Source organism: Muscardinus avellanarius (genome assembly GCF_963383645.1).
Source record: "Muscardinus avellanarius genome assembly, chromosome: 7".
In the NCBI taxonomy this organism is placed as follows: domain Eukaryota; kingdom Metazoa; phylum Chordata; class Mammalia; order Rodentia; family Gliridae; genus Muscardinus; species Muscardinus avellanarius.
This window is the reverse complement of record NC_137793.1, coordinates 33,012,272-33,033,142: the sequence shown is the minus strand read 5'-3', so window position 1 is coordinate 33,033,142 and position 20,871 is coordinate 33,012,272. Positions and strand designations below refer to the sequence as shown.

At 54.0% G+C, this 20,871-nt stretch overlaps 1 protein-coding gene across 1 annotated transcript in view; it reads right to left on the bottom strand.

The window, feature by feature from the left end:
* Positions 1 to 20,871, bottom strand: part of TCOF1 (treacle ribosome biogenesis factor 1) — a gene marked incomplete at its 5' end in the record, with an annotated part of 43,249 nt that overhangs the window by 1,213 nt on the left and 21,165 nt on the right. The window contains 17 exons of the mRNA XM_080698680.1: positions 1,142 to 1,678; positions 3,008 to 3,188; positions 3,731 to 3,816; positions 4,258 to 4,504; positions 4,776 to 4,889; positions 6,299 to 6,417; positions 8,384 to 8,570; positions 14,604 to 14,711; positions 15,399 to 15,485; positions 16,362 to 16,565; positions 16,662 to 16,883; positions 17,038 to 17,151; positions 17,314 to 17,442; positions 19,594 to 19,788; positions 19,872 to 20,099; positions 20,274 to 20,483; positions 20,601 to 20,813. Of these exons, the coding sequence (XP_080554806.1) occupies positions 1,142 to 1,678; positions 3,008 to 3,188; positions 3,731 to 3,816; positions 4,258 to 4,504; positions 4,776 to 4,889; positions 6,299 to 6,417; positions 8,384 to 8,570; positions 14,604 to 14,711; positions 15,399 to 15,485; positions 16,362 to 16,565; positions 16,662 to 16,883; positions 17,038 to 17,151; positions 17,314 to 17,442; positions 19,594 to 19,788; positions 19,872 to 20,099; positions 20,274 to 20,483; positions 20,601 to 20,813 (3,181 nt within the window). The remainder of the gene's footprint in view (positions 1 to 1,141; positions 1,679 to 3,007; positions 3,189 to 3,730; positions 3,817 to 4,257; positions 4,505 to 4,775; positions 4,890 to 6,298; positions 6,418 to 8,383; positions 8,571 to 14,603; positions 14,712 to 15,398; positions 15,486 to 16,361; positions 16,566 to 16,661; positions 16,884 to 17,037; positions 17,152 to 17,313; positions 17,443 to 19,593; positions 19,789 to 19,871; positions 20,100 to 20,273; positions 20,484 to 20,600; positions 20,814 to 20,871) is intronic.

The following is a 20,871-nucleotide window of genomic DNA, read 5'->3' as shown; positions in this document are numbered from 1 at the left end:
GAATCTGTGTGATCCTCCTGTCTCAGCCTCCCAAGCACGGGGATTACAAGTGTGCGCCACCATGCCTGGCTTTCTTTTAAAATTTGAAATAGGGTCTTGCTAAGTTGTTGAGGTTGACCTCAAACTTGCAATCCTCCTGTCTTGGCTTCCCAAGCACTAGAATTACAGCATCCGCCACCATGATTGACTTCTAATTTTCCGTAAATTAATTCCCTTTTTCCTTCCTTCTTCCTTTTTTTTTTCCCACAGTGCTGAGGATCGTACCCAGGGCCATGTGCTTGCTAGGCAAATGTTCTATCACTGAGCTACACCTCCAGCCCCAAATTAACTCACTTTATAAACACCCACACAGGGCTGGGGATGTGGCTCAGTGGTAGAGCATTCACCTAGCATGCGTGAAGCCCTGGGTTTGATCCCCAGTACTGCAAAAACAAAAAGCTTCCCACTCATTTAAGGAGAGTGGGAGACCAGTCTGGCCTGCGAGTCAAGGGGCTGCCCCACCCGCTCTGGAGCGGCTGGGGTGTTGGGCTGTCTCCCCACGGCTGCACCTCTGCTCGAGAGGACTGCTGAGGTTTAGAGCTGGCTTCATCCAGTACGCCCTGTGACCCTGAGCAGTCACCCCTTTGAGCCTCACTTTGCCATGTGGAAAATGGGAATGAAATAGCCTCTACTGTCCAGGGCTGCACGAGGACCACAAGAGGTCCTGCCGCATGCAGACTCCAGCAAAGCACTGAGGGGAGAATGAGGCTTGAGAAGAGGACCGAAGTGTTTGGGTTTCCAGTCCATCTGTATCCTGGGCTGGTGGGAAGAAAAGCTTCCTTCAGGATCTGCTGACTTGGGCCAAAGGGGAAAGGATGCCGTCTCCTGCCTTCATCAGCCTAGATCCTGAGCACGGGCCTTCCAGAAACCTGAGCTGGGAGCACATATGGCTCCTGGCTTTGGAAACAGGCCATATGGTGTTGGCTCAGGTGCTCTAGAATTCCACCTGGCTTGGCTACCAGCTGCCCCCAAGACTCTGAACAGCACTTCCCAGGCTCCCCCTCTGCACGAGAAGAACAAGACCAGGAGCTGGCCGGTCCCTGCCACTCCCGGTGGACCCCAGAAGCCCTTGGTGTGGGCCCAGGGGAGCAAGGCCACTTACTCTTATCGGCTTTTTTCTTTTCTTTCTTGGTCTTTGGGTCATTTTGATCGCCACCCTCAACCTTCACCATCCCCAGCTCCCCTTCTGGCACGTCCTTGGCCCCTGGAGGACCAGAAGGCCCCTTCTCCTTCTTCTCCTTGCCGCCAGCAGTCGCTTTGTCTCTCTTTGCTTTCCCCTTGGAAGTCCTGGAGGCCTTTCCTGGAGAAACAGCAGCCTCCCCGCCTTCCCCAGCTGCCAGCTGCTTCTTCTTCTTGCTCTTAGGTGCGCTGGTGGCCGGCTGGTCTGCCGACAGCTTCCGCTTGCAGCCCTTCCTGCTGCTCTCCTTGGCGGCATCCTTCACCTTTTTCTTCTCCTGCTCCAGCAGCTCCGTCAGGACCTTCATCACAGAGGCCTGTACCTGGGCCTCGCTCAGGGGCCAGGGCTCGCCCAGGAGGCGCTGGGCGATGCTGCTCTGCAGCGTCTGTGTTGAGGCGGTGGAGCTCATGGCCCCCTTTTTGGGCTTCTGAGGTGTGGTGCCTGAAGCAGCGTCTTTTCTACCTGTAGGGAGAGGAGTTGGAGGTCATGGATCTGGGAGAGATGGGGGACAGACCTCATCCAGGATGTGAGAAGTGAGGATGCAGCAGTACACCTCCTCTTCAACAGTCCCCTAGGAAGGCGGGGCCCAGGGTCACTCTGCCTGTCTAGTGCCCTGAACTCACGCCCTCCTCACACCTAGATCTCGCTTCCAACCTAGAGCTCTTCAGCCTCCTCACATGAAAACCTGCATTCAAGTTACTGAGAGATGGACAGTGACCCCAGAATTTCAAATGGCACACAGGCTGGAGAAGCAAGACAGGCACGGTCTACTCAGGAGTCCAGAGCCTGAAAGCAGATCGGGGCTCCAGATCTGACTCTACCATCCTTACTGTGTAACTCTGGACAAGACCCAGATCCTCTCAGAGCCTCAGTTTCCCTGTTTGTAAAGTGAGGAGCTGGATGAACGCTGAAGTCCCCATTACTAACTACAGAACTATAATAACAGCTAGGCCTTGCAGACCCTTGTGATCATGGACACAGGGGCCGAGTGGGCCAGGGCTCCCGGCAGGTTAGGGGAGCAACTGGGTGTGTTGGGTATGCATGTGGTGGCTGACTAAGCAGGTTTACTGCCTGCCAGAGTGACTTCTGGTGCAGCCTTTGTTTAGAATTTTCCACGCCTCTGCTTGCCTTTGATAATTGTGTGCTGACTACACGTGTAAAAAAAAAACCTTCCACAGCCCCCTCTAAAACATCTCCTTGTCACACCCGCCTCTCACAGAGCGCTGGGGAAGAAAGTGAGCAATGACTCTGCTTTCTGACCCAGCGCGGGGAAGTTGCAGCTGAAGCCCAGAGCTGGGTCCCACCATCACCTGTTTCTAACCTCCCAGGGCATCGAGGCAGTTCTCTATTGCATCCTGGGCCACTTGGGCACAAAGCCCCTGGATGCTGGCCTCTGAAAGGGGCTCAGTGGTTGAGCAGCTCTGGGATCAGCCTGTCGTTACTGAATTCTCCCAAGTAGACGCCCAGACTTTTGTCAGAGCCATCCTCTGATCTCTACAACCCCACACTATGAGCCCATTTTCAGGGGAGAAAGTTCACAGGGATGTGGAGAGAGCAAGGCCTACTCCACAAGCTGAAAGACACTGTGCACTTCTTCCGGGCAAGCACTTTCCTCCCTCTGCACCAGCTCCCCAGGGCTGATACACCGGCTGCCAGACCAGGGGAGACAGACATTTGGGCGTAGGCCCCACCTGCACTTTGAGGAGCACCTCTAGATCACCAAGTTGTCGGCGCTGGGCTGCAGGAGGGCAAAAAGGGGCCACCACCTCGTCCTGCCACCCCTTGACTCACCTGTTTTAAGGGACATGGTGCCTGCTGTGTGTTGGGACTCTGCTTCTTGCTTGCTCTCTGAGTCATCTTTGGTGGCCAGAGCAGCAGAAACTGAGAGGTTGGAGTTTGGCCTGGTAGTTGTCTTTGAAGCCTGGGAATTGGCCAGGGTCAGTCCAGGGGTCACATAACCTGAGAGGAGAGACTGAAGAAGCCCAGTGTGAAAGAGGCCAGCAGCCCGCCCGCCCAGCCCTGAAGCATGAGGAGGAGACCACCAGGGATTCAGGACCAGGCGGGCCAACGGTGCTGAGCAGCTGGGCCCCGAGGCCCAGGTGCTTCCAGCCTTGGCTTATATATGTACCTCCTGAGTGATTCTAACTAACATATGTTTTAGATAGACATGTTTTAAAAAGAAACATCTTATTACTAATGTGAACACAAAATCATCAGCACTTGCTATGTGCAGAGAGTAAGCTTAAAAGATAAGTTATAGAATGCTTTGTCTATGCAATGCCCAATATCAAGGTGGACCCTTTCCACAGACCCAGAGGGTTAACTTCCTGTGGCTCCGTGCTGACGGGCCCTCAGAGAAGGCCAGCCTGGGTCTCTTCTGCTGGCTAGGTCACACATAATGCCTACCAAGTAGGACCTCACCGGGGGCAAGAGGAGGGGGTCCAGAAGGCTGACTGGAGGGAGTCCTGGGCCCAGGACTGCAAGGGCCAGCCCTCTCCCCACCCCAGCAGTTACCTGGGAAGGCGCCACCACCTCATCCTCGCTGGACTCTGCTGTGGTCTCCTCCACTAAGGTCTCCTTCTTGGAGGGGGCTGGACATACTGGAGAAGCAAAGGTATCCTGTCGGTGGTCTCTGGTGGCCGGCCAGTAGGGCAGGGCAGGCCCTCAGAAGGCCACGAGATGCCCAGGTCTGCTTCCTTGCCACTCCTACCCAGGCCTGCTATGGCTCCCTGCCACCTAAATGCTGTGCACATCGCAGGTTCCAGCTCTATTTCCTGAGCTCCCACTTGCTTTCCCCTATCTGGGAAGCATGACCCGAGGATTTGGGCAAGTCACTAAGGGGAGCCCGATACCACAAAACTGCCTGCGGTTAAATGGCACAGTCAAGTCACTGAAGTCATTTTGAGACTTCCTTATGGAGGTGTATCAAGTGGGTAAACTGAGGCTGTGGTTAAGCTGGGATATGTAACCGAGTCCACAGCCTAGGGCTCTGCCAGGCTGCAGCTCACCTTTGCCCGTCACCTTCCCTCTCAGTGCCTCACCCAGTCCGGGGGCCGACTTGGCCTTCTGGGGTCCCTCGGCATCCTCCTCGCTCCCTGAAGAGCTGTCGCTGCTGTCCTCGCTGTCATCCGAGCTCCCGGGGGCTTTGGCTTTGGGGTGGCCAGAGGGAGTGGGTGTGGCCTGTTGGCCCTTGGGAAGCTTGGATTTTCCAAGCTTGTTGGTCACTCTTGCCTGGACAGGGGTGCTCTGGGGATGAGTCACAGGGAGTATTCCCACAGCACTGCCGACCTAATTTGGCAAAAAAGAAAGAGTAGAAGGTTTGGCAGAGAGGCCTGGTGCTTGCTGAGCATGACTGTGTCCTCACTGGATTCTTCCCACAAGTTCTAGGGCAGAACTATAGTTCCTTCTCACAGCCCAGGCTAGAGATCCAGGAGTGGAAGAAAGGGCTGGTGCTGGGACTCAGGGCCATCCATGCCTGTGTCTTCCCTGTGGCAGGGCTGAAGATCAATCTGGCATGCCCCTGGGAGCAGAGCTGGGTGGGCCTGGTCCGCAAGCTCACCTCACTTGAAGATGGGGTCCTGGCAGGAGGAGGCTGGGCCTCACTGGCTTTCTGGGCCAGGACCTTCAGGGCAGCCTGGGTCAGTGGGAGGGAAGCCGGGTTCCTCTTTACCACCTGGGGACAGCGAGAGGCAGCCCTGTGGGTTCTTGGGATGCCATCTACGCCATGCCCATCAGGTCTTGCCTGGCTGAGCTGAGAGGGGATCCAGCCATGGGGCTGGAGTAAGAGCCCGAGGGGCAGCATCACTGTGTGCATGGAAAGACTGGCACCAGGCTTAAGGTTATGGGCAAACCACTTTGTTCTCATAGCACATAGACAGCTCCCAGCCCACGAAGGAAATGGCTCAGTCCCCATCACAGACCACCACTCTGTCAGGCACATGGGCTCTGGTGCCACTCCTACTTCCTATACCCACGGCAGCAAGAAAAACTTAAAAAGAAACTGCGTTCGACCCTTTGCTGAGGGCCTCTAAACCTCCCACGGTCCTCCAGACCCCGGGCGGTCTTTGCCATGGCCCGGCCCCCGGCCCTTGCTACTTCATCTCCCAACCCCAATTTCTCTCAGATCCACTTGCCCCAGGTGCTCCCCAGAGGACCCTGGCCCTGCAGCCTCCCTGCCTTCAGGGTACCCTCGGCTTACCCTGGGTTAGGGCTTCCTTGCTCATCCTTCCCAAAGCAGGTCACTGGTTACTCTCTAGTTTATACGGCTTCCTTCCTAGTACTTGGCAGTTGGTGAGGATTTTATTTCTATTTGGTTTCCTCATTTAATGGCTACCTCCCTGCTGGCGCAGGGATTCCATAAGGGCGGGGACCCACTCTGTCTTGTTCCTGCTATAGCCCTAGTGTCTGCACGTGCAGATGCTCAGCACCATCTGCTGGCTGAGTAACCAAATGGAAGCAGGCTTTCTAAGTGTAGTGACCAGCGTGGCTACCTGCCCAGCACCCACGCTCCCAGCAGCTCTTCTCGGGCTATAGCTTATAATGTGCCCAGTAAGCGGGAAGCAGGCCAGCCCCTCCGAATTGGGGATGCCCAACTTCCTCCAACACACTGCAGCTCTCCTACCCCCTCAGAAGTGGGTAGCCAGACTCCTCCCTCTTGATGGGATAACAAACCCACAGGGCAAGGGTCTGGAAACTGGGGGTGGGGGCTCTGGCCTTGCCTGGTGCCCTGGGATGTGTGTGTATGCTCAGTTTTATCATCTGAATAGTGGCTCTGAGTTTCCCCTTATGGAATCCTTAGATTCAGGTAAGGGCCAAATTACAACGCATTGAAAATGGGGCAAACTGGGAAGAATACTACTGTCATTGTTCCAAACCCCCCAAATGGGCCACTTTTGTTCACAGCATTCCAGAATTGGGGAGAAAAAAGAAGAAAGAAAAAAACCACCAACAACAGTGTAATGCCCCAACATGTTAGAAAAGCTGGAGCCGATGCAGGTCCCCAGACTGTGAAGTGATTCAGGAGCCTGGCTTCAGGACAGTGGATGCTGGCAGCCCTGGCCCTCCCGGCCTGGCCGCAGGTACCTGGGTGGCTGTTGCCTGCTGTCTCTTGCCTTCTGACGCCCGACCGGACTTCTCACTGCTGCTGGCTCTGGGGGACGGCCTTGGGTGGGCAGTGGGCACGGCCACACTGGTTCTTATGGCTGAAATGGAGGACAGGGGCACATCAGGCGCAGAAGCCCGTGCCCTGCCCTGCAGTGGCGTAGCTCCATCACCAGCCGTTCCAGGGACGGACACTGGGCTCAGGCCTCACACAGGGAGGAGCTTCATGTCCCTCCCAAGCCTCAGGCAGGACTGTCACTGTGTCATTTGGCAAGACTCAGGGATGTCAAATGGCTGCCGCTGCAGTGACCCAGGCTTTTTCCGCATCCCCTCTCCCCTCTCAGCTGGCTGGGCCCCTGCTCCTGAGCCATGCACTGAAACACTGGTGCCAGAGAGCCCTCACAGTGAGAGCTGTCTCTTAGGACAGTGGTGACAGGTTAAGTGCACAGCAGAGCTGTTCATGAGGGCCAAAGACCAGACCCTCCGCCTTCTCCAACAGGAATCACACTGCGGAGAAGTAATGATGGAAACCCACAGTGTGACAGCACACCACTGAAGACTGAGCATCACGGAGAGTCTGGTCACTCTAGCAACACGATGCATCTCAGTCCCAGGCAAGTTAGTGGGTGTGAATGTGAGTTAGCAGGTGATTTGGGTAGTGGGACTACAAGGGAGCTTTTCTTTCTTTCTTTTTTTTGGCAGTATCTGGGATCGAATCCAGGGCCTTGTAATGCTAAGCCAGTGCTCTACCACTGAGTTATAGTCATTCTGAGACAGGGTCTTGCTAAATTGCTCAGGCTGAGCCAGGCGTGGTCGTGGTGGTGGTGCACGTTTGTAATCCCAGTATTCAAGAGGCTGAGACAGGAGGATTGCAGGTTTACAGCCAGCCTCAGCAATTCAGTGAGGCCATATCTCAAAATAAAAAGTAAAATAGGGCTGGCAGTGTAGCTCAGAGGTAGAATGCCCCTGCGTTCAATCTCCAGTACCACCATCACACACACACACACACACACACACACACACACACACACACACACACACACACAGAAAAGCCCAGGCTGCCTTGAACTTGTGATCCTTCTGCCTCAACATCACAAGCAGCTGGAATCAGAGATGTGCACCACCACTCCTGGCTGGTATTTTTTTCTTTTGGTGGTACTGGGGATCAAATCCAGGGACATTCTACCTCCAAGCTATACACATAACCCTTTCAAAATTTTTTGTTTTGAAACAGGGTCTCACTACGTTGCTGAGAGTATTGCTAAGTTGCTGAGCTGGTCTTGAACATGTGAGCCTCCTGTCTCTGCCTCCCAAGTACTGAGGTGTCCACCATCAGGCATGGTTCTATTTCTTAATTCTCTTACCAGTATCAGCTATCATTTCCTCATTAAAATGTTACAAAAACAATAGTGATATTAAGCATTTTCTGCTATTATTGCTGCAATCACATATTGTTAAAAGTCAAGGAAACTCCAGATTTGGTTCTGCCTCCTCTGATAGATTAAATCCCTTTCTGCAACCTCTGCTTAGGGATTATCTAACTCCTTTTTTTTTTTTTTTGGTGGTACTGGGGGTGGAACCCAGGGGGCTTTTCTACCTCCGGGCTATACTCCCAGACCTATTTTATACTTTATTTGGAAACAGGGTTTCACTAAGTTGCTGAGAGCCATAGTAACTGAGGCTGGCTTTGGACCTGTGTGATCCTCCTGTCTCAGCCTCCCAAACGCTGGGATTACAAGCGTGCGCCACCACGCCCAGCCCTATCTATCTCCTTTAACATGTCACCAGGGACAGGAAGCTCACTGCTACCTGATAGTCTACTCCATAGCTAGTCAATTATCAGAGCTCTTCCCTAGGCTTGTAGGATTCTCATAACTGCAGTTTCTAGCCACTGTCTATCTTGGGCTCCAAGCCACTTGGACCAGCAGGGAGAAGCCCTGGAAATGGATTCTCCAGAACTGGCCTATGACCTGTCCCTTCCCGCCTTAACGTGGGGCGGCAACAGCAGCTGCTCTCAGCCAAGCCTGAAGGTGTGCGGGGCAGCCAGCACCGCAAGGGCTCGCTCACCAGGAGAGAAGGCCTGTGTGGCGGGGATCACATCCTCACCCTCGCTCTCGGAGGACGAGCTCTGAGTGGTGCTGTCCGAGGCCTGGGCCTTCCTCAGGGCGTTTGTAGCTTGGACTTGTGTGGAGGTAGCAGCTGGGCCAGCTGGACTACGATTAGGGTCGACAAAAATCAGAGATGGTTTACTCACCTTGAAAAACAAAAACAGAACACACCCCATCCAGTGATTAAAGGCTTGGCCAGGGGAAGAGAAAGACAGGGTGGGGGAGCACTTTACAAGGTAGGGGTCCATGGAGCTTATGGGCAGCCTGACAGAGGCCTTTGTAGCTGCCCAGGGCACTCCTAGTCTAATCCAACTCCCAGTCTAATCCCAGTTCTGTGCTGGGCCTGTCTAGACAAGCTCACAACAGTTCACAGACCCTGACGGCAACCCTGAGGTCGGTAGACAAGCGCTAATGTCCAGAGGGGGAATGAGAGCTGCCTGCAGCCACACAGCCTACGAAGTGGAGCAGGTGTCCCACTTAGCCTTCTTTCTTCTGGCCGACTTCACAGCCACCTGCTGAGCAGGGCGCTAAAAAGTTTCCCACAGGACCTGACCCTAGGATAAGATTCCCTGGGGAGGAGTTTTTGGTCTAGCTGTCCCCACCGATACAGCTCTCCAAAGATGTGGCCCAGGATATAGCCCCCAGATAAACTGACTGACCTAGTTTCTTCAACATGTAAGCATGAGAAAAATAGTGGTGGGTGGGTGGGTAAGGTAAAACCACTAAATTAAGATTTAAGGGAAGCCGGGCATGGTGGCGTACGCTTGTAATCCCAGCATTTGGGAGGCTGAGACAGGAGGATCACAGTTCCAGGACGGCCTTAGCTATTCAGTGAGGCCCTTTGCATCTCAGTGAGATCTTGTTTCAAATTAAAGAGTAAAAGATTGGGCTGGGGGTGTAGCTTGGAGGTAGAATGCCCGTGGGTTCCATCCCCAGTACTGGGGGGAAAAAAAAAAATTTAAGGGAGCCAGGCACAGCGGTACATGCCTATAATCTCAGTACTTGGAAGGATAAGATTGTTTTGAGGCCAACTTCAGCAACTTAGTGAGACCCCGTTTCAAAATAAAATAAAAAAATAAATAAAATAAAATGGGCCTGAGGGTGTAGCTCACAAGTAGAATGATCCTGGGTTCAACCTCTAGTACGTATGTACACGCACATTCTCTCTCTCTCTCTCTCTCTCAAGGGATTAATAGCCTAATGTATGGCCCTTATTTGGAGTCTTACTTAGACATACCTAATATAAAACAATACCATTAATGAGACAACTGGGTAAATGGGGACAGTTTCTAGGTAGGTCAACTTTTTAGAAGTGACAGAGTACTGTGGTTGTGCTTAAAAGAAGAAAAAAATGTCCTTATTCAGAACTGCACATTGAGCCGGGTGTGGTGGCGCACGCTTATAATCCCCACGCTTGGGAGGCGGAGACAGGAGGATCGCACAGGTTCAAAGCCAGCCTCGCTGGAGATCCTGTTTCCAAATAAAAATATAAAAAAAATAGGTCTGGGAGTGTAGCCCGGAGGTAGAAGGGTTTCCAGGAACCCCAGTACCACCAAAAACAAAACAAAACAAAACAAAAACTGCACATTGAAATACTGGTGGATGAGATGACATGTCAGACCAGCTTCAAAACAGCTGGGCACTGGGCAGTGAGGATACAGCCGAGGAGGATGGGAGGATGTTGTTTCTTCACACTGTTTTGTCTTTGGATTTGTTTTAGACATCTTAGGAAGACTGAGAAAAAAGGCAGCAGCCTCGGTGGTTGCCTGGTGCAGAGCAGGCCAGCCTGGAGAGAACCACAGCTCCCAGCCTGTGCCATCAGACACCAGAGACTCCAGGCCCATCCCTTCCCAAAGCCCCAGCTAGTGGGAGTGCATGGAGCCACAGCCAGGGAAGTGGGGACATCTACTTGCCACTTCTCAAATCAGAGCTGACTCGAGCTGACCACTCTCTGTTCAGTGGGGAGATTCAAGGCAGAGGGAGAGGTGGCTAAGGCTGGGGCGGGGTCTCTGTCTGCCACCCCACCATGCTACCTCCTGGGCCTGACTTGGCACACCCCATCCAGGGTACTTTGGAGAGAGAGGTAAAGTCAGAAAGTAAAGCAGAAAGGTAGTGCCCGAGGGCGGAAGCTCTGCTGGGCTCAGGCCCTTCTTACCCCTGCCAAACAGTCTCCCCCGCGGCTGCTCTGAGCTGCCACTTCCAGAGCCTTCCTTCCCATGTGATGAAAAAGAGAAGGATAGAAAGTGGGAGAAGGCTTGAGGCGGAGGGAGGGGGATCTATATATATGTGAGAAGACGAAGGAACAGATTGTCGGGGACCAAGAGAGGCAGCGAACCCACTGAGGCAAACAATAGCGTCTTGGGATGTTAAAAGCAGCTCAGCGGCACAGCCTCCTCCTAGCTCCACCTGCCCACGCCGCCTGCCCGCCCAGCCGCTGGGCTGCAGGAGGGAGGGGCGCAGAGCCCCGGATGCTGAGGGCCCGCTGCTGTTCTAGACTAGAGCACAGAAATCAGGCCTGGACAGCTCAAAACATGGTGGGCTGTGGCTGGGTGTGGTGATGCACATTTGTAATCCCAGCATTTGGGAAGCTGAGACAGGAGGATGGTGATTTGAGGACAGCCTCAGTAACTAAGTGAGGCCCTTTGCAACTCAGTGAGACCATGTTTCAAAATAAATAAAGAATAGGGCAGGGTGTGTGTGGCTCAGAGGTAGAATGCCCCTGGGATCCATCCCCAGTACCGCAAAAAAAAAAAAAAAAAAAAAAAAAAAAAGAAAGAAAGAAAGAAAGAAAGAAAGAAAGAAAGAAGGAAAGAAAGAAAGAAAAAGGTGGGCTGCGTGCCCCAGGGTGTGAGCAACTTGCATCTTCCACTGCTGTCCTGAGTACTCATGCCCTGAACGCCCTACCTCAGTTTCCACCTGTTGACAGAGCTGCCAACAGTCCCACTGGGCTGGCTCACTGGAGGGGAGAGGGACAGGCACAGCAGGTGCCGGAACACATCCTGGAGCTGGTTAAAAGCTCCCTGGAAGTGAGCAGCTTTACATCACTGCCTGAGTCTTTAGCTATGCCTCTCAGAGGTGTAGTACTAAGGAACTTGCAGCCCGATGCCTGCAGAGATAAACCAGGGATTTTCTGGACAGTGCCTGCTGCCTCCTGTCAAATGGGAGTTCATCACAACTGTGCTTTCATCTCAGCAAGTCTGGAGCCAGGGGGAGAGAGGAAGTGGTCCAGGCTGCTGACACAAGTCAAAAAGGCGCCATTGCTCCAAAACCTCTCTTGAAACTGCCTAGAAGTGCAGCTCAATGGTAGGGTGAGTGCTAAGCATAGAGGAAGCCCTGGATTCATCTCTAGCACTTAAAAAACCCAAAAACTAAAGCTGGACATGGTGATGCATATTTATAATCACAGTACCTGGGAAGACAGGAGGATTGCAAGTTTGAGGCCAGTCTCTACAATTTACCAAGACCCTGTTTCAAAATAAAAAATAAAAAGGGCTGGAGTACAGCTCAGTGGCAGAATGCCACTGGGTATAGTCCCCAGTACTGGCTGTGGGGTGATTCCAATATGAAATAAAAATTGCCTGGGAGGTGGTTAACAGATCCTGGGCCAATCATACCCTAAGAGACCAAGAAATCCCACTCTTTAGAGATACGACCAAGGGCCCTGAAGTTTATAAACCCCAAGAGCATCTTGCCCCTGGGGATTAGAATTGAGGCCCAGAGAGGGCAAGGGGCCTTCCCTAGGGTGACCAGTGAGCTGGCTCCAGCTGCAGGATTAAAAGTTAAATCTACAGGGACCAACCAGGAGCTCCTTTCAGAACCAGTCATGCTGGGCATGGTGGTGCATGCTTGTAATCCTAGTACTTGGGAGGCTGATACTGGAGAATCACAGGTTCGAGGACAGCCTCAGCAATTTAGTGAGGGTCTCAGCAACCTAGTGAGACTCTGTTTCCAAATAAGAAATAAAATTGGTCTGGGGATGTAGCCTGGAGGTAGAATGCCTCTATGTTCAATTCCCAGCACCACAAAAAAAAAAAAAAAAAAAGAACCAATCTTGTCAGGACCTCATTTAGTCTCTAATAGGTTTCCCTTTTCCGACTCAATCTGAAACTTGGAGGGCTTATCCCCTTTTTTAAAATGTTGTTTTGGCAAAGTGATAAAAGAAATGGCACTTAAAGATTTACTTAATTCTAATTGGTAGGTAAAAACCATATTTATGGCGTAGACACATGCTGTGGCCTACTACACACTGGGGGATGATTCAACCTTCACACATTCATGGTTTTCTTCCTAATTTGGTGCTCACCCGGGATGCCGCAGCCCCTAGCCTGAGGTTTCATGTCCACACAACAGAGCTGAGGCCAGCGAGGGACCTGGGAAGAGCCAGTCTCCATTGCTGCCTGGAGGCCGCGGGCTCAGTCCAGCACCCCAGCACCCAGCCGTCTCCCCCACCAGTGAGCTCACAAGAAAACAAAAGCACAACCTGTCGCTAGAGAAGCGCTTGGTAAATGCCTAGTAACAACAGAAATCATAATTAATGAACTGGGGACTGAAGAGCTGCAAGCCTCTCAGGCACAGGCCACGCGGCCCCAGGCTGAGCCTGTCTTCCCCAGTCCTCCCAGGAGGATGCACAAACTGCTGGGTTTTTTCCTTTCTGCTTTTTAAAAAGGGGCTCTAGAATCTTCAGAACTAACCTACCAATTAAAGGGTTCAGTTTAAGCATGATGTTCATTTTAATTGTGTTAGGCCGCCCCCACAGAGAGGCAGAGGGGCCCTCCCTCTCAGCTGTTCCAAGCCCTCCAGGATGGAGGCACCTCATAAAAGCTCCACAGAGAGCCAGGGCCAGAGTGCAGACCCCAGAGAGAATTGTCAATGGGCCAGAGCGCAGGCGAGTGTGAGCGGGGCAGGTCCCTGAGCTCTGAGCCTCATCCTCAGGAAAATCCTCCATAGGGACCATAGGGAGTAGGCTGAGTACCTCAAATGGCAGGCTCAGTATGGTGCATAATAATGATGGCAGAAAAGGGCCATGTTAGTTGTCGTTCATTATTCTCATGATCTGTACCATTAAGAAGAAGATGGCAGAGTCAGGCGTGGTGGCGCACACTTGTAATCCCAGCATTTGGGAGGCTGAGACAGGAGGATGGCAGTTTGCGAGCAGCCTCAGCTACTTAGTGAGGCCCTTTGCAACTGGAACCCTGTTTCAAAATAAAGAATTAAAAAAATAGGGCTGGGCTGGGGGTGTAACTTGGAGATAGAATGCCCCTGTGCCCCTGAGTTTCATCCCTAGTACCAGAAGAAAAAAAAAAGAAAAAAAAAAAAAAGAAAAATGAAAAGATGAAAAAAAGAAAAAAAATTAAAGAAAAGAAGGTGGCAAGCACCTCAGCCCTGGAGGTGTCAAGCAAGTGGATGGGGCAGACCTGGCTGGTAGAATGAGAACAAGGCGTGGGACATGGGAAGGAGATGGTAGGAGAGCCTGCTGGTGGGGCTACAGGTTCAGCTGCTCTGAGGCCCAGGTACACAGGGAAGGTGGACTGTAGCAGTTGGCCGACTGGAGCCATCGACTGTGTTGGAGGACCATGGGTACAACGGAGCATGGGAAGGTGCCACAGGCACTCGGGCGGGCCTCAGGAGAGGTCTGAGGGATTCTGCAGAGGCCACAGGGCTGTACGGGGAGCCAGGAACCAGTGTGGTGCCTCCCTTAGCTTCTTCATGAGAACGTGGGGCAACTGCTTCAACCCTCAGGCTTCCAATTCCTGATCTGTCAAAGGAGCGCCAACACCCGTCCTACTGACCACCATAGGCAATCCCGCATGGGCAGGGCTCATGCCATGACTTGAGGTGCATCTGTGTGGACGAGGGGCCAGGGCCATCGCCTGCCCTGTCTTACAACCAAAACTGGGGGCCCCAAAAGGTCATAGCGATGGTAGCCTTAGGGTCTCAGGGCCAGTGGGTGGGACCCACCTTGGCCTTTCACCGCCTGGCTTGGAAGCCTGGATGTTTAACCTCGCTGTGTGGCCTGCCTCACATCCTGCCTGTCCAGACAAGTGTCCAAGGAGAAGGCTCTGGACACTGTGAAGCGCCACTGAATGTGGCAAGATTTCCCTGTGGAGAAAAACCTGCCCGCCCCCAGACCCACCACCCGCGCTCGGAGCCTGCAGTGTCCTCCAAGAGGCGCCGCCTACCTGGCTGGAAGGCAGCTCGCTGTCGCTGCTCTCGGAGACTTCCGTGCTCTTCTCCCGGGCTGCAGAAGCCGCGGCCTTGCCTCTGGCAGTTTTGGAGGCACCATCCTTCTGAGGGGAGAAGACGTGGATAAGCACAGGCTAGGGGAGGGGTGGTGGCTAAGTTCCGGCTCTCCAGGGAGACAGCACAGCCTCCTTCTGCACATGTATAGGAGGAGACAGCTGTGGCCAGCATGCCCCAGCCGCTAGATACACACCTCCACCCGGCTGACTGATCCTCCAGAGCTGACCCTGAACTCAAAAGGGGCATATAGCTATAATCTGGGGGCTCTAGGGCTGCTGCCTACAGCATCCTGAGAAAGATGCACATGCAGTCTGGACGAGGGTGTGGGTTGACGGTCCCCACACAGCTCCATCTGTTCCTAACACCCCCAGCTAAAAGCGGGACCCCCTGGAAAGGTCCTGATGGCAGCATCCCTTCCTGCCAGCCCAGGCCAGATAAGGCTGGCTTGATGGTCCTGCAGTCCGAGGCTGAGAAGCAGGTGGGGGAGTTTGGAGGAGCTGGCGGCAATGCCTCAGGGGAGGGCAGGGGGCGCCATGCTTCCCTCCTAGGCAGAGGCTCCTTCGCACTACTCAGCCCAGCCAGGGCTGCCTGAGCTTCCAATTTCTCAAGAGAAGCTGAAAGATCCTGAGCTGCCTGTGCCATTTCCCAGTTTCTAAATGGAGTAACTACAACACACACTGCCGGCTGGCTCCCCAACAGCCAGGCCCCCTTCTCCTTGCTCTCAGAACCCCAACCCTTTTCTGGTGGCCCCACATGTTCTGGAGAGGGTGGGAACGGCAGAGCCTCATCAGTGCCCGGAGAAGGGTGCTGGGCACCACCAGCTGCGGTGTGGACAAGGAGACAGGTGAAGGGCCTGCTGGGGGAGCGCCACAGCTGTGCTGTGACCGTCAGGCTGTGCAGAGATGGGGATGAAAGAGCCAGTGTGCAGCAGCTTGACCCCAGTGTTAGTGCACTGTGAGGCAATCTGCGCCATCAGTATTGAAGCTCTTGAGCTGGGTTTTCTCCTGCAGCCTGGGACACCCTAACTGATCCAGCAACTCATTTAAAACCTAAGAACTGCTGGGCGTGGGGGCGTACGCTATAATACCAGTACTTGGGAGGGTGAGAAAGGAGGATCTGTTTGCAGCCAGCCTCAGCTACTTACTGAGGTCCTCCACAACTTAGTGATACCTTCTTCAGGCTCAGCTCAGTCACACTCCCTCTGGCCTTTCCCACTCCTCCTCTCACAGCTCCAGGATTATCAGAACATTCTTCTCTGACCCGGTCATTTGCACCACCCTACAGACCATAGGCTCCTTCATTCTTCTTTCATCCAGATGAAAGACAGACACTCATCCCCTCTCTCCATTCCCCGAGGCCCAGGGGAAGATAGGATACTGTCCCACCCTGGGGCTGCCAGTCACTGTGACAAGCCTTCTGACTGAGACATCTCTGGTGGCTTGGCACCCTGGACCTGAGGGGCTGACATGGCTGTTCAGGCAGCGGAGGCAGTTAGTTATGAGTGCCTAGGGAGCCCTTTCATCAAGGAGCCCCAAGCGTGGGGAGGGGTGTATAGTGGGTGCCATACAAGGGTGACAGGGAACAGCAGTAAGGGAAGGGAGCCTGGAGCCAGAGCCTCAATGTGCCCTTCCCATCTACACCTGAACTCAAGGTTCCAAGTAGCGTACGGTGGTGGCTCAGGGCCTGGCAGGTCTCACCTGGGCTGGAGTCAAGGCTGTGGGGGTGGCCCCCTCACTGTCCGACTCCCCACTGCTGCTATCGGAGCTCTCCTGCTTCCCTGGCGGGGCTAGAGCAGCTGCAGGCCTCGCCTTCCCAGGGGGCGCTAGAGAGGCCCCCGTCCCTGGGGACTCCTTGGCAGGGACACAAGCTCGAACCTGGGGGCTCTTCCCCTGGGATTTCACCTGAGAGCAACACAGGGTAGGGTCAGGGAAGGTGTGCAGAGGGCGTGCAACCTGCAGGAGGCCCTCCTAGCAGGGCCCTGGCGGCCTCCCCCTCACCTGAGCAGCGTTCACGGGCAGGGACACAGCTGCTGGGGTGTCTGCGTCACTGTCCGACTCCTCGCTGCTGCTGTCTGAGTCCTCCTCACGCTTCCCCACGGGGACTGGGGTGGCTGCAGGTCCTGTCTTCCCGGGGGGTGCTGGAGGCACCCCCTTCCTGGGGGGCTCCTTGGCAGGGGCTGAGGCAGCTCTGACTGGAGGGGTCTTCCCTGAAGGCTTCAACTGGAGGAAGAGACAGAGTGAGGGGGAGCCCAGCGGCTGGAGAGGTATGAGAGGTCAGCATGGCAGATGGAGGCCTGTCCCCTGCAGAGGCTGGGCTGAGGCACACCAGAGGCTCAAGGCACTGGAGCGAAGTGGCCAGCCCTGCTGTGCTAACCTGAGCTGGTGCCCCTGCGTCCTCCTCACTGTCCGACTCCTCGCTGCTCTCTGAGTCCTCCTCCTCTGCCCTGCCGAGGGGCTGCTTTTGGGGGGTCCTCACAGGCAGCTTTTCCTGAATTGGAGGGGACAATGGTACCAGTCAGAACGGAACAATGCGGCTTCTTGCAGGTCAAGCTCCACCATGGCGTGACTGAGGTCACATACCAGACTGGGCCACTGCCTTGTTCTCCTCTCCACCCACCCCAGCCCCTCCTGCGGCTCTGGTCCCACTTGCCTTGGCCGGGGACCTCTGTTTGGTTTGAGTGACGGCAGTGTCAGCTTTCCGGGATACTGAGGGTGTCCCTCTCGCTGAAGAGGCTTTAGAGGAAGCTGTGTTGGCTTTGGCCTGAGGGGTTGCCTTTGCCTGGAAGGAGAAAAGAAGTTACTGAAGGGAAGGTGGTATGCAGAGGCATGGTTAGCCAAGAACACCGATTCTGGGTCAGATGCCTGGACCTGGGCTCCTTCATTTTGTAGTGATAACTAGTGACCAGTAGCTCAGTCGACAGAGCATGAGAGTCTTAACAGTGGTGTGAACCTAAGTAAAATATTTGATCTCAACGGACCTCACTTTCTGTAAAATGAAGATGATAGCAAGGCCCAACTATACAGTCATTATGATTAAGAGATACCGTGTTAGTCAGGCATGGCGGTGCTTGCAGGTTCTGAGGCCTGCCTCAGCAAGTAGTGAAACTCTCATCAACCTAGTGAGACCCTGTTTCAAAATAAAAATAAAATAGGGCTGGGAGTGAATCTCAGAGGTAGAATGCCCCTGGGTTCAATCCTCAGTACTACACCAAAAAGAAAAAAAGAAAAAAAAAAAAAAGAAAAAAAAATAGAGTGTTTTAACAAAATGCCCAGCAAATATTAAATACTCAAACTCATTACTGCAAACACTTTTGTGTAGCTAAGCCTAGGACTACCCAGGGCAAAGGTTCTTTCTTTCTTTCTTTCTTTCTTTCTTTCTTTCTTTCTTTCTTTCTTTCTTTCTCTTTCTTTCTTCCCTCCCTCCCTCTTTCTTTCTCTTTTTCTTTTTCTTTTTTTGCAGTACCAGTGATTGAACCCAGGGACATTCTACCTCCAAGCTATACCCCCAGCCCTATTTTTTATTCTTTTATTTTGAAACAGTGTTTCACTAAGTTGCAGAGGCCTCACTAAGTAGCTTAGGCTGGTCAAGAAACTGTCTCAGACTCCCACATACTGGAATTATAAGCGTGTGCCACCACACGGGACACAAAGGTGTTTTCTAGGCTCCCTTTCAGATATATGAACATGTCATTAAATTCTGGTCAATGGGTGGGACACCGTGAGTGTGTCTTGTCTTTACAGGAACACAAGAAACGACAGAAGACAAGAAGGCTGTCTTGACCTAGAGAGTTGCAATACACGAAAAAGGAGTGCAATCATACAAAGTATGTTCTCTAACCAGAGTATGATTAAATTAGAAATCAACAACAGAAGAAACCTAGGTAATCCCAGATATCTGGAAATTAAACAACCCACTTCTAAATAATCCATGGTTCAAAGAATAGAAATAAAACGCCCACCTCACAGTACAGGTGGGAGGCTCAGATGGGAAGACAAATACTTAAGTGATCTGCACAGCACAGCCTTGGGAGGTGCTGGATCTGATCTGGAATGCGTGGCTGCAGCATGGGGGTGGGGAGGGGCACAGAGCTTCAAACCTCAGGAGGGGAGGCCTGAGACCGTGGGCGCCACAGGTCCGCATGCAGAAGGGAGAAGGGGACAAAAAAAAAAAATTCAGAGAAATGTGTACTCAGCTACACGAAGAAAAGAAATGGCTAATTTCTGAGTGATTATTGAGAAAAACAAGAGCGATAATTAAAAATAATGAACGTGGGGGTGGTGCGTGGAGGGAGTAAGCTATTTATCTTCACTTCTCCCTGCTTTTCTGGGCTCTTGATTCTGCAGCACATCAGCTTGGTCTTCTCAGGAGAGCGCCTGCCACACGCTGGCCCCTGCTGGGTGTGGCAGCTGAGGCCCACCCTCTCCCCACCCACCTGGGAGGGGAGAACCAGCGGCCCCAGGATTCCATTTTTGCTAGGATGTGGAGCTGGGACTTGAACCAAAGTCTGGCTCTAAATCCCTGCCATCTGCCCCTGCTCATTGAGGCCTGCCTCCATGCAAGGGCGACTCTCAGCCTGGCTCAGATGCTACTCTCCCTGAAAACCCCCAGGTTTGACAGCCCCTTGCCCTGATGCTTTGGTGCAATCCTCTACCGCGACCCTAGCCCACACGCCTGGAGTAACATGCAAGCGTCCGTGCCCCGCTCCAGGGGACCTCCCCAGGGCCGGGCCACAGTAGCACCAGGCAGGGTGGGCACTCAACAGAGTGCACAGAAAGTGCTGAACCCACAGGCCAGAGGGGGCCCTCGCACCCTGCTGGCGGAGGACTTCTGGCCAGCAGTAGAGCAGAGCCAAGTGGAGGCTGTCCCTGCCAAGGCCATCCTCCGCCCAGCGCTGGCCAGGTGTGGATGGTGCACGGCTCCCTGGCCTACCTGTGCTGGAGGAGGCATCGCAGACTCACTGTCGGACTCCTCGCTGCTCTCGGAATCTCCCGGAACCTTAGCTTTGACTTGAGTGGATGAAGGCCCTATCTTCCTGGGGGACACTGGGGTGGTCCTGGGTCCAGAGGGCCCCTTGGTGGGTGCCAGGGTGGCTCTCGCTTGAAGGCCTTTCCCTACAGGCTTTGCCTGGAGTGGAGAATGAGAAAGGGTTTCAGGGAGCTCAGAGAGTACACAGGCCGGCTCAGGGTCGGCGGTAGAGCGCGCCTCACTTGCGCCATGGCTGCCTCATCTTCTGACTCTTCACTGCTCGAAGAATCCTCCTCTGGCCTCTGGGCATTCCGGGCCACGGCTGGGGATGCTGGAGAGGTCACTGCTCCTGCTTTCCAGGGGGCTGGGGTGCCCACTCGCACTGGGGCGACCTTGGCAGAGGCAGGGGTAACGGGAGTGCCCTTCCTGGGAGAAGCCTTGCTCTGAGGGGTCTTCAGAGCTGGTTTTGCCTGTGAGACAAGGAAGATAGATGCTGCAGAAGGTTCTCAGATTCAGAGCCCCATCTGTTACTATGTAACCCCACTGCCATTCCTCCCTGCTAGCCAGGAGCCACACTCTGATGAGAAGCCCAGCTCCCTAGGGCCAGCAAGTGGCAAGGATGGCTGCTACCCTGTAGGCCTCACCTGAGTCAGAGCTGAGGCTGCTGGTGCCCCCTCCTCACTGTCAGATGAGGCCTCACTGCTCTCTGAGTCTTCCTGGGGCCTTTCAGCCTTGACCTGCATGGCCCCAGGCCCTGCTCTCTGGGGCGGAGCCAGGGAAGCCCCTTTCCCCAAGGGCCCCTTGGTGGGACCTGAGGCAGATTTTACTGGGAGGCTTTTCCCGGAAATCTTGACCTAGAGGGAGACACAGAGGCTCAGGCGGGGAGCCAAGACCCAGACAGCAAACAGGGCCCCAAACGGGACAGAGCTCCAGCGCTGAGGGACAGGGCAGCCTTTCTGGACAGGCCTCACCTGGGCCAGTGCAGCCACTGGGGATGCCTCCCCCTCACTGCCTGAGTCCTCCTCACTGCTGCTCTCAGAATCCTCCTCTGACCTTCTCACCAGGGCCAAGGGGGCCACAGAACCTGCCTTCCCAGGGGGCACTGGGCCAGAGCCTTTCCTGGAAGGCTCCCCACTCACAGAGGCAGCAGTTCTGACCTGGGGGCTCTTTCCCAGGGGCTTCACCTGGGAGCAACACAGGGTGGGGTCAGGGTCAAGTCCTCAGAAGAAAGCCTAAGCCCAC